Genomic DNA, 15604 nt, shown 5'->3' with positions numbered 1-15604 from the left:
TAGTAAGGAAAGTGAAAATAAAAATTTTCCGAATGACAGTAGGAAAATAATACAAACAGAATTCCCGAATGAGAGTAAGGAATGCGACAACATACAATTCCTGAAAGATAGTAAGGAAAGTAATAAATATTTTCTGAATGAGAGTAAGAAAAGAAAGCGAGATGATCACCTGAATGAAAGTAAGGGATCAGGCAACCCGAATGAGAGTAGGGAAAGTGAAACAGCAGAGCACTTAAAAGAAATTGGAATTGATAATCCAACTAAAAATGATGGCATAGAAATTATTAATAGAAGAAGTGAGAGATTAAAGACTAAGCCTCAGATATCCTATAATGAAGAGGATAATAGTCTAAATAAAGTTGTTCTAAATGCTCACACTATATTTAACGATGTCCCAAATTCATTTGATGAAATTCAATATAGGGATGATAAATCTTCTTGGGAAGAAGCCATCAATACAGAGTTAAATGCTCATAAAATTAATAATACTTGGACAATTACAAAAAGGCCTGAAAACAAAAATATTGTAGATAGCAGATGGGTATTTTCTGTTAAATATAATGAACTTGGAAATCCAATTAGATACAAAGCTAGATTGGTTGCACGAGGATTCACTCAAAAATACCAAATAGACTATGAAGAGACATTTGCTCCTGTAGCTAGAATTTCAAGTTTCCGATTTATATTGTCATTAGTAATACAGTATAACTTGAAAGTCCATCAAATGGATGTAAAAACAGCTTTCTTAAATGGCACGTTAAAAGAGGAAATTTATATGAGACTTCCTCAAGGTATATCGTGTAATAGTGACAATGTGTGTAAATTGAATAAGGCAATTTACGGACTCAAGCAAGCGGCTAGATGCTGGTTTGAAGTATTTGAGCAAGCATTGAAAGAGTGTGAGTTTGTAAACTCTTCAGTTGATCGCTGTATATATATTTTAGACAAAGGTAACATCAATGAAAACATATATGTATTATTATATGTAGATGATGTGGTTATAGCTACAGGAGATATGACAAGAATGAATAACTTCAAAAGGTATTTAATGGAAAAGTTTAGGATGACTGACCTAAATGAAATAAAACATTTTATTGGAATTAGGATAGAGATGCAGGAAGATAAAATCTATTTAAGCCAATCTGCATATGTTAAAAAAATTTTAAGTAAATTTAACATGGAAAATTGTAATGCAGTTAGTACTCCTTTACCTAGTAAAATAAATTATGAATTACTTAATTCAGATGAAGACTGCAATACCCCATGCCGTAGCCTCATAGGATGTTTAATGTACATAATGCTTTGTACACGCCCAGATTTAACTACTGCAGTAAATATCTTGAGCAGATATAGTAGCAAAAATAACTCCGAATTATGGCAGAACTTAAAAAGAGTTCTTAGATATTTGAAGGGCACTATCGATATGAAATTGATTTTTAAAAAGAACTTGGCATTTGAAAATAAAATTATTGGTTATGTGGATTCTGATTGGGCTGGTAGTGAAATTGATAGAAAAAGTACAACAGGGTATTTATTCAAAATGTTTGATTTTAATCTCATTTGTTGGAATACAAAGAGACAGAACTCAGTAGCAGCCTCATCAACTGAAGCTGAGTATATGGCCCTATTTGAAGCCGTGAGAGAAGCTCTATGGCTTAAATTTTTATTAACTAGTATTAACATTAAACTAGAAAACCCCATTAAAATTTACGAAGACAATCAAGGCTGTATTAGCATAGCAAACAACCCCTCATGTCATAAACGAGCTAAACATATTGATATTAAATATCATTTTGCCAGAGAGCAAGTTCAGAATAATGTGATTTGTCTTGAGTATATTCCTACAGAGAATCAACTGGCTGACATATTTACAAAACCGTTGCCTGCTGCGAGATTTGTGGAGTTACGAGACAAATTGGGTTTGCTGCAAGACGACCAATCGAATGCTGAATGAAATTTTTATATATATTTTTCAAATTTAAATTCCTGTAAACATATTTTGTTACAATGATCTGATCGGGTTTTTCTGGGTTTTCCCCGTATCCTCGCAGCAAATGCTGGATCAGTTAACACTTCCCAGAATGCACACCACCCACATTTGATAGTTACTAATGAATATTATTGTTATGTTTTTAATTATAGACGTTATTTTTGAGGGGGCGTGTTGGAATATACTATTCAACCTACAAAAATAACGTTAAACAACACTACTTTATATTTGATATGAATGGCCACACCTTTTATGCCATAAAACATATTGTAAGAGAATACCACTCTTTTTATTCCTTCTTTCCTTCTTGTACGTTTTTTGCTGTGAGTAGGTCGTGGTGCTGGTGTTGCAGTTGAAATAACTTAAAATATAAATCATAAAACTCAAACATAAACTTGACTATTTATTTATTTATTAAGAAAGGAAATATAAATTATAAATTACAACAGTTTCCCTGTCTCATCAATTAATCTCGTTTGCAGCGTTTACTCAAATCAATTAAGAACTACCACACAACGATTGACGATAATCGAATTAACCCCGTTTTGCCCGAACAATAACAACCAGCGATGGAGTTAGCTAAACCTGCTTATATCAAATCGTGATGGGAACATGAATTAAGGCAAGCAAAATAACTACTGATTAAGCTCAAATTTTGCGCACCTGACGTATATCGGTTTAGATACAAATTCAAATGTAAATTTCGACTTTAACAATCATCAGCTCAGCCAAAGCTTTAACTTGGGACTAATGGAATGGAATGAAGAACATCATCCAACCACCTGACTTGCCACTTTGCCAACATTTACATTTGCACAACAGTTGCGGGCTCGAGTTCGAATTCGATGAGGGCAAGAAGTGAGATACAGATACAGTTCAAGATACATTTTAAGCAACAATCAAGGCTTTGCATTCAGGGCATCTCCTCTGATGGAAAAAATGTTCGATTTCAAGTGGTTCACCACATAAATTTGCACTTTGCTTTGTTTACAAAGCCATTGAAGGAAAAACAGAGAGATAACAAAGAAATTGGGGAGCAAGTGAGACCTACAATTGAAAAAAGTAGAATGGAAAGGTTCACAGGTTATTCCCAGTTAAGTCAGGTTATCTAACACAGTACTTTTAATGGCATTTTATAAAATGTTCAAACAGATATTTGTTATAAATAGTTGACAATTTAATAAATTTTTTTTAGTTGCAGTCCAAATTTAATATCCGCTTTGCGTCCATGAAGTATTTTTTGTACCGATTGAGGTGAATATCATTACCATGTTGCTAAGAAAGACACGCTTATCCCATTTTGATGTTTGATGGTTTAGATACTTCCTGTCGTCCTGCCGTCCGAGTTTGCTGTGTGCTCCTTGATAGGGATTATTATTTGAGCTTATTAATTTTATAATCAATCACGTACCTTTTGAATCGATGGGACTTCCGTTGGTGGACCAACAAGATGGGCACTCAACTCTTTGGGATCGTTTGTGAGATAATGGCGCGACTGGTTCAGTAAGTCTTCAGACTTCTTAACATGTCTTAATAAAATTGCCTTTTTCGCGCTGCATAACTTACTGCCACTTTTATCGAGTTTTTCGATCCTATTATAAATAGTGTGCAAATCCAAAAATATTTCAGCTATGTCTTGATCCACTGCTTCCGCTTGCCGACTATAAGTGTCCAGGGATTTTTGGATATTCTCAACCTTCATTTCGATCGTATCATATTTGTTTAATATTTTGGGCAGAATAGCATTTGCAATGCTATTCACAGTTACGTCGACATAGTTTGGAGGTGTTGGAATCTGTTTAACGGCGTTTCTCACAATTGTCTCCAATTCCGAAGTGCTTAAATTTGGCTGAGCCTCCAGAGAACTGCTACTAATATCGATAAGTGATTCTTCTTTCTCCAGCGCGATGTCACCATTTATACAAGTTTCATTTGTTTTCGACATATTTTGGACAAAGCGATAAAATTAAAATAAATTTTGAACAATTTTGTAAGAGTTAATTATTTTGAAATAGTAACTGACTTTTGAACTGACAAATTTTTCTGAGCCATTGTAAAGTTAGAAACAATTTAATTGAACATCTCCTATTGTATAATTTTTGTGTTCTATATTAATATTTATCATTTTCTTTTTGTTTAGAATTAACCAAATATAGATTAACAGAAAATTTGCGACCGTCAAAATGGAAGTTGTTCTGTTTTTCATGTACAGTTCGTGTTGAATGCAATTTTCTACCAAAAATCCTTTGCAGATTTCACTGATTTATTCCTGGGCCTCGGGGCCTAACTCAATTGCCTACATGGGAAACTGCCCGCTATTTCCTGCATGCAGTGCGCAACCATTCACTTAAACCCACTCATCTGGTTCCGACTCGCCTCTGCCCACAGTCAACCATATTTTGTACCATTTTTATGGAGCATGCAAAAAATTGCCAGAGCAGAGCTGACTCGAGCCCAGCCGAGTCAATTCGATTCGAGTGGTCGATGGTGTATGTCGATGGCTGGGTCCGTGGAGAGTTCAGCGGGACGCTGAGCGCTGTCAACAATCACGAACCAATTGTCTATAAATACCAGCAGCGTTAAAGCAAACTCATTCGGAAAGGGCCGTAGTTCGAAGTCCTGAATCAGAACCGGACCCACTGGGCCCCTTGCTGAAATGGGGAGCCCCGTTGCGACTTCCGCCCTGTCCTTTTTCATTACATCGCATGTAACTTCCGGTTTGTTAAAGCGACACGCACTGTGCTCTGGTCCTCGTCGTTGTCCTCGTCCTCGTCCTCGAGCTGAATCCAGTCACCAGTCCTTTGGCACGGCTGCTGACAACCATGCCAACAGAAGCCCAAACAAGAGAAGGACTCACGAATGGCTGAACAGCGATCATGAATCTACATAAAGGAGGATCATGCAAAGTGACAATCAGCAGATGAAATGTTAGAGATCATATTCTATTATTAAATGGATTGATAAGCTAAAATATTACAAGCTTAGAAATATAATCAACATTTCAGGCAAAGCTCTGTTCTTTAAATTACACGTTCGATTATTTATACAACGTGTAATTTTATTGGTAATAAACTGTATAGTTTAATTGCAATAGTAATTTTATCTCCATTATCCAAAGTACGCATCACGCAATCATCTCTAGAAGCAACGCACACTGAATCGGCATTGAGCAGGCACAGCTTGGCTCGGGTTTCCGTGTTCCATCTCCTGGTGGGGCTGTCCGGCCCTCTGCGAATGCCGATTCCCGTATCGTTGTATCCCCGTAACCTCGGGCACGAGTGATTCAGTGTTTGTCCGCACGTTTAGAACTGGAAATGACAAATTCACTGTAGGTGGGCCCAGCGACGGAATGGCGCTGTCCTGTCCCCAAACTCATCCCGCTTAGCTTCGCCAACACGTTTGCGACTCAGCAAACACCATCATCAATTTCCGTGGGGAAATCACACAGAATTTTTGCACAAACAAAATGTTTGGTTGGTCAGCGGCAGCAGGAGCAGCTAGAAAAAACATCGAAATGCCCACGAATTTTTGCATGTGACTCTGCGGCGAGTTTTTATCTTTCGTATACCAGTTGTATTTCGAACTGCGGCTTAGGCTCGCGGTGGAATATTGAATTAAAGTGCGTGTATATGTGAAGTTGGGTTCATTAACGTTGCAATTCATCACCTTCACCTTCAATTCATCACCTTCAATAATTATCATGTAGTTATAATAAAATGATTATAATTAGCGCTCGCAATTAAAAGTAATTGATAGACATTTTAAGTTTTAATAAATTAAGTTCAATAAATACACATAAAAATATGTCAATTAACTTAAGCTTAAATTTTCGAATCAGATTTATTTATTCTGTAAGTTAAGCTTGCGCACTTTAATCAATTAAATCATTACATTAGAACCACACCGAGCTGTGGCCCAATTAGTCGCAATTTTGGCTCATTTGTTGCACTCACTTGTTGGGGACCAAAAGTCCCGAAGTCTCGACCATCAAATTATGATGAGGAGCGAAGTGTGGGTCACAACTTTATATCTTTGGCAGTAACTCCTGCCGAATGTCGATCTTCTTGCTCTTGTTATTGTTGGCCATAAGTAATGCCGTTTTACTTCTGGTGAAGCGTAAAACTTTCAAAAAGTCATCAAAAGTTTTTTTAGGCGGACCCACCTAAGTCGAAGCACACAGCATTTTGCCAGCTCTTGGATTTTTTTCCTTTGCATATGTTAACAGAGAAATTTTCAACGCTCGCAAGTTGGGCACAACTTTTAAAGTCTTCTCACTTTAGAGTCCATTTAAATGGGCATAATTTAAGTTGGGGTTTTGGGGAAAAGTCGGGCTGCTGTTTCAGCTAATTAGCCAATGCCAATGGGGAACGCAACGCACTAAACGTAAACTCGATTCGATGCTATCGGGTTGCGACTACTTACATTCTCCCATCCAATTGCTTGTTTCTGCTTCGCTCACTCTCGCCTCTTGTAATTGCAAAAGTTTATCTTTATCTCGGCCAACGCAGCAACTCGCAGCAGCAGCAGCTACATCAGCAGCAACTAAAGCGGCAAATGGTCGCATTAAAGTAATTACTTTCGCTGCCCTGTTCGCATGCAAAGCCAATGCTACATGAGACGAAACCAAAACCAGCTAAAAGAAATGAAGGATAAGGAAGCAGCTATATAATACCCATTGATCAGGAGTCAACCCTTCTACATTGGTAAAAATAATTTCTGACCTAAAATATAAACCGCTTGTATAGTTTTATAACTTATTTTAGAGCTCATTAAATATTGTTTTATAAATAGTTGCGATCTTTTGTAATCGCAACTGTAATAAAGTCATCTTTGTGTGAATTACAAGTCACAGTATAGAAAACACACACTAGTTTACCGGAAACGTACATGCAGTATACAAGAAATGGGAAAGCTACAACCTGGTAATGAGTTTAGTTGTTCACAAATTTGTTTTCCAGAAGAAAAATAAACTTAGGATGATAGAACCAGAAGCCAAATGATTCCCATATGGATATTCGGTGAGTTCTCCAAATTCGGGGTAATCAATCAAAGGCTTTCTATGTACATCGAAATAAGCTAAGCTGTTTATACCATCTGAACCAGGAATGTTTTAGGAAGAAAGCAGAGAGCTATAAAAGCAACGCTAGAAGGATCTGAATGCTTCTTGGCGGGTTAACGCCTTGGCTTGCTTTATTACCAACTCACATTCTCCTCTGATGACAGTCCTCCACTGGCACAGCAGCTGTGCCCGATGCGAGGGCAGTCTCACTTAAGAAGATTAAAGACTATTCGTTAGTGGGACTGCGAGTGCAGTATTTCCCATTTCCTTTTTTCACTCGCCAGCTCAATTTTCCGTTTGCGGCTTTTCGCGGTCTGCCTATATGTATGTATATAACCACTGGTGACAACTTCATTTGTTTGCGGCATCTCTTACAATCAGTTCTAAGAGCCGCAAAGTCGAATTGCTTTTTATGGATGCTGCTTTCCCGCTTTCCACTTTCGAACGTGCAGCACGGTATCCAGTTATACCTTATAGTTTCTAAAATTCAATTTTAAGCTAAATTTTCCAGCTATTAAGTTATGGTATAAACATGCATTTTAAACATGCCACGATATCGAAACTACCCTCTTCAGCAAGATGTTTTTGCACACCTCAAATAATAATCCTTAAAAAGGAGCTCAAGGTTGTATCTATCCTGTCATCGCAAACAATTGCATTCCCCTGGCGACATCCCTTTCCAACCATCTACTTATTTGCAAGTATCCTTGTATTGTCATCTCCCCCTGCTAACACATTTATAGCTGAAAACAGATTTCTGCTGCATTTGTCGCCATTCCGTTCGTCAGCCAAAATGCAAATATCGCACTAAACATAAATCGAAGCATTTTCAATAAATTCCCACAGTGTCGACGACGTTTCTCTAACTCTTACTATGACAGCCCTCCGCTCCGCTGTTCTATCTCTCATCGAAACGAAGCGAAAAATAATAAAAACTAAAAAATTTTCAACGAAATAGCGAGACACGAGAACAATGTGTTTCACTATTTGCAATTGAATTTGGCACTCTTGATTTGCTGCACCCCACATTTCCCCCACCAAATGTACCAGCCATCGACTCCTGAATTTTATTTGCAATGGATGCTGTTTTCGTTAGAAGCAGAACTGAGCGGTTCGAACGACATCCGTTGAATTAAATATTTTTAATCGTTTTTATTTTTAAATGTTTTATAATAATATAATAATTACAAAACAACGAATTATAATTTGGTGAGCTTTGTATTCATGGTTATAGGATTAGGTAGGGAGGCAATTCGCGAAAAATGATAATGAATATCGAATTTTTGTTACGTTATCCAATTAAAAAGTTATTAAGCCCTTAGACTTAATGTAAATTATTCCAAACCATCGCCAAATCGTATAAAAGTGTTATAAATTTATACCATTTTACCAATTTCTGCTGTCTCTCTTCGAATATATGTTCTGCTCTCTTATATGCGGGTTTTTAAGAGTCCTGTTGCCGGCTTTTAGCTTCAGTTGGCCTGTCTGTTGCTCCACTTATTGCCTTCGTTGGCAGCCGATTTTTCCTTGGCCTACCGCAAGCAAAAACTTGGTCAACATTTTCCGCCTCTCCACATTCAGCTGTTTCTCTAGACTCGCTGAATCGGCTCTCTTTTGTCCCCATTTTCTCTCATTTCACCAAAAATTTTCTCGTGGCGCTTGGGCCTCGTTCGCCATGCCGCTCTGTGTCAGTTTGAGTTTATGTCTTCATCGGATTGGGTCTGCTGGAAATTTATTTGCATGCCGGTCAGGCCTTGCCCCTTGGAGTATGCTCTATAAATTAAACATAAATCGGCTGCACGGCAAATCATTTGATTTCATTTGACGAAGCTCCCTGCTTTGCATTCTAGCTGATGACACATAGACCTGTCTCACGTACTCCATGCATGGATGGGCCTTTAGGTCCGGGGTCCAAAATGACTGGAGTTAGTCGAATAAGGGGTAGCAGTTGATGAGTGAGTGTCAAGGGTCACAGGTCATTGGGGTGGGGTGTTGGAGAGGTGCTCCATTGGGTTGAGACGGCATTGATAAGCAAATAGCCATTTAATGGGCCTGAACTGAATACTCAAAGTAATCAGAGTGATTAGCTGTGAATTAGGTTAGGAGCTACGTTTTTTGTTCTGTCTATCAGGCTTATTGTATTCTGGGTAGTACAAAAATCGATGATGGCACAAGGTACCCCAAAACACCCCCCATCGATATATGCATCTATCAATATATAATATTTTATGGTGCATTTTCAACCAAGTTTACGATTCACCAAAATGAAAAGTTTTGAAATAAAAATGAGGGGATGGTTATGTGGAAATAAGAGCTTACATTGTTGGACAGGTTGACGACAAAACAGACAGCCACGTGTGGCCATAAAAAGTGGTGGTACACCGATTGTACGTTAGATGGTCGATTATATTCCGCAAATGTATTAAGGTTGCCTGGCCTCGACTTAGCTTAACCTATTCATCATATAGTAAGGTAATATAATCGACCGTTTCATCGTTTTTTGAACATAACATATAAATTGCTAATATTATTTCTTAAATGATTGAAAATATAAGGTAAACTTCTTAATCGCCTCGCATGAAACTCAGCTTATACTTAAACAACTGGAAAAACAGATTATATTAAAAAAATTGGCAACCCTCTTATCACCAAGCAATGGCGACTAATGGCTAAACTTGCAGTTCCAGGAATGCGCATTCATTGCGTGATCTTAAATTCTTTGAATTGTACGCATGCTAAGCATTTATAAAATCGACTTACCCAACTGATCCGTTGGCATTCCGTCAATGGAGATCGTTGTAATCGGAATGGCATCCATTCTGCTGCTATTGACAGTTTTTCCTCTCCTTGGATCAACGCAATTTCTTGATTCGGAATGTGGTACACGGTCTCCGTTGAAGCTAGGACCTCGCATAGTTAACGGCAAAGTCGCGGTTAGAAACTCTAGTCCTTGGATGGCTTTTTTGCATACTTCGAGTAATCAATTCATTTGCGGCGGAACTCTTATATCTCGCAGTGAGTACATATACATTTTCTTGAAGAAAGTTTTTTTTTATCAATGTTTCGTTCGCATAAAAGTTGTGTGGTTCTCAAGTGGTAAAAATATTGTTTCGATTTTTTTTTTAGGACTGGTACTAACTGCAGCTCACTGCTTTATTCCGAATACCACAATGTAAGTTTTGTTAAAGCGAAAAACTTATAAATATGGATAAAAATAAATATGTTGTTGTCCTCTGCAGCGTTGTTCGTCTGGGCGAGTATAATAGAAAGCTAAAAGGATATCGAGAAGAGCATCAAGTGAATAGGACCTTTCAACATCGCTTTTACGATCCAAACACGCATGCCAATGATATAGCCCTACTGCGACTGGTGTCCAATGTAGTTTATAAAGGTAGGTTTGTTTGAAATCCAATATAAATTTAAATGTAGTCTTCTATTTTTTACATCCAATGCACCGGATTTTTAACTGATTTTCTTTAACAGCGAACATCAGGCCTATTTGCATTATGTGGGATGCGTCGTGGAAACATCATATCGATAGCATTAAAGTGTTAACTGGTACTGGATGGGGACGAACTGAATCGATGCATGACAGCAGTGAGCTCAGGACACTGGACATTTCGCGACAGCCTTCAAAAATGTGCGCTTTTGGCAGCGTTTTGAGCAATCAGTTTTGTGCCGGAAATTGGAACAGCAATCTTTGCATCGGCGATACTGGTGGTCCTGTGGGAGCAATGGTTCGATATAGAAATGCATTCCGCTTTGTTCAAGTAGGTATCGCCATTACTAACAAAAGGTGCCAGAGACCAAGTGTATTCACTGATGTCATGAGCCATATCGAATTTATCCGTCGTATATTTTTGACGCAAAACGGCAACGATAGGAACCAACCGACACCAAAGCCAGATAAAGAGCCGGAATTCGATTGGAATAATCCTTATCCTATACTCTGGTAGGCCTCTTACAAATAATATGTTCTAATCATATTTAAGAGGTCATATAATACTGTTACTGCTCACTAGCAACTACCTTCTGATATGCTGACCTGAAGTTTGCGTCGGAGAATTTTTAATTTTTACTTCCTAAAACATGTTAAGTCGATGGACAAAAAGTATGCCAGTATGCTTACATTTAAGCCCCAATATTTAAGCCTGCAGCCAATATGGTGGCTAACCCCTTAATAGAACGTGAGGGATTTTTTGCCACGTCATTGAAAATACGCAATAAAATCAAATCATGCTCAAAATTTGATGAATATTCATGGCATTAAAAGCTCTTGAATTATTAACGACGAGCATATTCAGTTGGCCAAATGCTCTTCGGCAAAAGCACTTGCCCATCCACACCCTCTGTGTGGTAACCTCATGCATATTCCCGTGCTATCATCTCCGTCGATGGCAGAAAGTGTTCAATAATGAATTTTTGACAATGCTTCCCTAGCAGCGGCGAACTCGAGTAACCGGCAGAAGGTGGAAGAGCTGCAAAAAAAAAAAAAAATTGTCTGTGAAAAGGGGGCTAACAACCCTTAAATGGGTCTGCAATTTCACCTTTGCCAGGACTTTATAGTGAAGAGTCATTGAAAAATGCCTTTGGCAGAGTGCATCCGTCTGATCCCCAAAACTGAAAAGAGCAATGCAAGTGAAAGGGCCAACAAAGGCGCTGATTAGACGATGGAAGAGACAAAAGAAGGAAAGTGTCGTCCTGGATGCATGTTAATTGAGACAGAGGAATGGAATTTGTGTCGAGCGTATGCAGAATGATTCTGTCTGGAAAATTACTCTTGTTGCTCTTCTTACAATCACAATTGTAAGAAGTCCTTAACTTGCATGTGTTTAAAAAGAAATTTTACTCTCACGAACACAAAAAACTCAGAAAATAAGTTATTGACGGCAAGAATACATTTTTTTATAATTATTATTGTTTATTTCTACTTTTGTTTCATGGGACGCACAAAAAGCTAGACTGTCTAGACTGCACGACGTGATAGAGCCCCAAACATTGATATTTCTTTGTAAAATGATAAAGAAATTGTGTAAATTAATCATAATCAAATAGTCGAAAGTCAAAAAGTTGTTGAATTTATGAATTATAATGAGAGTAGAGTGTTATATATATATGAATCGACTACACATTTTATACGGCCTAAGAATATATTTCAAGGCTACGATAAATGAACAAACCCATTTAGTAAAGCAGCAACAGAACCTGAAGAAACATAAAAACGAAATCAAATTATGACTTAATTATTCCTAAACGCCTATTACCACAAGGACACAGATGTTCGGTGTCATAATGTTTTCCTCCCCGCAGATAGCTACTGCGGAAAGTTGATTTCGCAGCAAAATAAATACTCGTAGCACAGAAATATTTGTTACTTGAGTAAATTGGTCACGTCGTCGGTTTCAGGTATAAAGCGGATATTGTAAAATTAAATTGATTCTCTTTTGCCCGCCCCTTTCTGTTCGGTTTTTGTAGACTTTATTTTTCGGTTTTTGCTTTATTCGCATAATGAAAAGCCGCATGTATATATTGTGGGTAGAATAAATAAATATAGATGTTGGTTCATCATTCTCATTTTCATCAAGAAAACGTTACAAATTTACGTGACAGATTAGTGAGTGATAGATTGTGTATCAGGAAGCAGAAAATGGCAGACGAGGAATTTATTTTTGATAAATTTCAAATGTATTTCCAGGCTTAACTAGAAGGGCTTTGAGTCCTGCCGCTGAGCTTGTGCTCGGCGTCCCAATGTTAGGACATTTATCAAAATGTTGAATACAAATTCATAACAAATAGGTAAACTAAAGGTTATTCAAAAATGGTAGCAATGGTTGGTACGACAGTATTCAAATTAAAAGAAAACAATTTTTTAAAGAAAATATAGCTTACGACTTGTTTTATGACAACAGTCAAAAGTATGTCCCCTCAAGGCCAACAATTTAAGCCAGATGTAAACTACAATAGTTTCATGCTTAAGACTACACAATTTTGAGTTTTCAGCAATAAGTTAACGGCTTTCCGCATTTGTTCTTCAATTAAAATCATAACAGCATAACCTACAATTCGCTTCAATTCTATTCAACCACTGTCAACAAGCACATCAAAATATAGAGCAAAACAAGACCGGGAAATCGAGGAAAAAACCGTGGGAAAACAACGTGAAAAACACTTTCATAAATGAAGGGGGGGGGGAGCGATGAAGGAAGCGCAACAATATGCTGCAATTTTCTCCCAGCGCGTTGCAACAAAAGTGAAATTCTAACATCACGTAGGATGTACAAGCAGCGAAAACAAAGAAAAAATGGGAAGTAAGAGCATCAGTATCGGAAAAAGCTAGAGCCACGTATGCGAACGTTTGGCGGCGGGTCCTCTGATTTTCCCGAGGTATTCGCATATATGGTCATATCGCTATGTGAGTGTGTGACAGAGCTGGTGTGTCCATCGCAGTTGCCGTGACAATCGCAATCACAACAAGAACAAGGACCCCGCGGCCAACTGCAGCAAACAGTGAAACGAATCCAGCGCTAGTATCACGATAATTGGTACTACGCGAATGAGTTTCTCCTCACATCTTCCACAAGGCGTTATGACCCACGCCAACGGCTGCGAAACGAAACAAGAAAAAGGACCACACCAGATATTCATTTTCACGAACGGCAAAAAAAAATTCGAGAAAAGTGATCTAAATTTGATAAGAATATATACACTAGATATCCGATTTCACCAATATAAACTTTTATTATATTAGAATAGTAAATAATATAATTATTTTGGATTCCTAAGTATATATATATATGTGTTTGAGATAAAGTAATACAAACGATAATATATAGATCACAGCTGAAAATACTTTAAAGGTTAATCGTGTTTACACACTTGGAAACACAATTGGCAACGATCCGAGCTTGTGTCTAATCTGAAAGACACTAAGTGCTAATTTTCGGCTGTGTTATTTGGGCCAAGTGCCAGAAACAAAGGTGTTGACTCTGCTTGCCAGGCTGCTAAACAATATATATTTTAGGCTGTAGTTTTCTTAGAACGTCAGTTTAATCTTAAGCTCCCGTAAAATGAAATGCACTTCTTAAGTGATGCACATACTTACTTGATGAACAAATTTTAACATCTTCGGACAATTTAAGCTTCGATAATTACAGATCAATCGGGTCGTAGTATTTAAAGTAGACTACATTTAAATTATTTGTCCCTGCAATTGGGACAGGGAAATGTGGGAGTTGAACAAACTTTCCATGTACTTTCTTTTTCATGTTTTTGTAACAAATGAAGCATTTCGCATTATGTTTCGTTACTCCCTAAAAGCACCACACAATTTACACACAGACATCCGCAAATTCAGGTTCGCTAACTGTCAGCAAATCCTTTACATCTCACATGGACACGTCAAAAACCACATTTATTATGCAGAGATGCAACTTGCCTAGGAAGTTGACGACGGAAAGCTTTTTAGTTCGCTCCTGTATGTTTTTAGTTTGTGCAGACTGGAGTAGTAAAAAGAGTGTGTCTTTTCTTATATTCCGCTGCTTGTACAAAATTAAAAGGACTCGCATAGATGGATTGTTGTAAGAGTTTAAGCCTTAACTGAGCAAAATATGGTTGGTTAATCTGTCTTTGCATGTATAAATATAAAACAATTTTATAAAACAATTTAATTAAGCAGTTTTATATTTCAACACTTTTATACCCAACTATTTATGTTCTGGATTCTATTATAAATACAGCTTAAGTGTTTAAAATTTCACTGAAAAAGAACTTTTTCAAAAATGTATTTAATTATTCATATCATTATTTCTTATTTATATTGGTGTTTTATGGTTCTATTTTAATTATAGCAGGCTTGCGATAAGCGCAAATTATTGAAAATAAATGTTAAATGTCAAATGGTGTCGTTTCAAACTGTCGTTTCCCTTAAATGATTCAATTAAAGAAACAATTTGCATTCGATTTTAAACGATTTTTATTTTCATTTTAACTTTTGCACGACAACAATTACTGCTGCAAATAAATTACATTAAAATAGGCAGGGGAAACTGAACGATGCTGTAGACAGCGAGAATTTAATGCCAGTCCTGTCGAAATAAGTTCATCAGAGGACACCCAATGTTGGTTACGTGAACTGAAAATATTTGATATAAAATGTGTCAGAAAGGTGGATGCCCCTTGGAGTTACGAACAGATTTCCAATTTTTTATATAGCTTTATGAAAATGGTGTTTAATTATTTCTTTTTGCATGTAATTTTCTTTTCTAAACATTAAGAATTTTTTGTTCTTTGGTATCCGAAACTAATTTCAGTAATTTCAGAAACCTGAATATCCCAAGGGTTTTGTAATATTCGTTCGTAAAAATCCACAAATACATTTCCGCTTCTGAGTGTCCCTGATCGTTATGTTGTTTCAGTTGTCTTTTTAATTTGCATATCAATGGGCAGCGATTCGACCCGTTTTCCTGGCCGCGCCCAAAATGCATCCATCAGCATTTCCATATGTCGACATCGTCATCGACAGGAGCGGAAAGGACAACACTTTTGCCCAGGAGCGA

The 15604-nt window shown here is 37.3% G+C and overlaps 2 protein-coding genes across 2 annotated transcripts, besides 1 other annotated feature; one reads left to right on the top strand and one right to left on the bottom strand.

The window, feature by feature from the left end:
* Nucleotides 1–2438: part of a mobile genetic element that runs on past the window's edge.
* Nucleotides 2439–3079: 641 nt separating this feature from the next.
* CG33308 (uncharacterized protein) lies at nt 3080–4039 on the bottom strand. Its single transcript, NM_205994.3, has 2 exons — nt 3402–4039; nt 3080–3350 (listed from the first exon to the last, which is right to left on the bottom strand). The coding sequence occupies exons 1-2, from the start codon at nt 3933–3935 to the stop codon at nt 3306–3308; spliced, it is 579 nt and encodes a 192-aa protein (NP_995716.2). The 5' UTR covers nt 3936–4039; the 3' UTR covers nt 3080–3305.
* A 5691-nt stretch (nt 4040–9730) lies between these two features.
* On the top strand, nt 9731–11857 carry CG18420 (uncharacterized protein). Its single transcript, NM_205993.2, has 4 exons — nt 9731–10064; nt 10176–10221; nt 10289–10440; nt 10533–11857. The coding sequence occupies exons 1-4, from the start codon at nt 9836–9838 to the stop codon at nt 11003–11005; spliced, it is 900 nt and encodes a 299-aa protein (NP_995715.1). The 5' UTR covers nt 9731–9835; the 3' UTR covers nt 11006–11857.
* The last annotated feature ends 3747 nt before the right edge of the window (nt 11858–15604 follow it).

This window comes from Drosophila melanogaster, chromosome 2L, assembly GCF_000001215.4.
Source record: "Drosophila melanogaster chromosome 2L".
Taxonomy (NCBI): domain Eukaryota; kingdom Metazoa; phylum Arthropoda; class Insecta; order Diptera; family Drosophilidae; genus Drosophila; species Drosophila melanogaster.
This window is presented reverse-complemented; position numbering and strand designations above follow the sequence as displayed.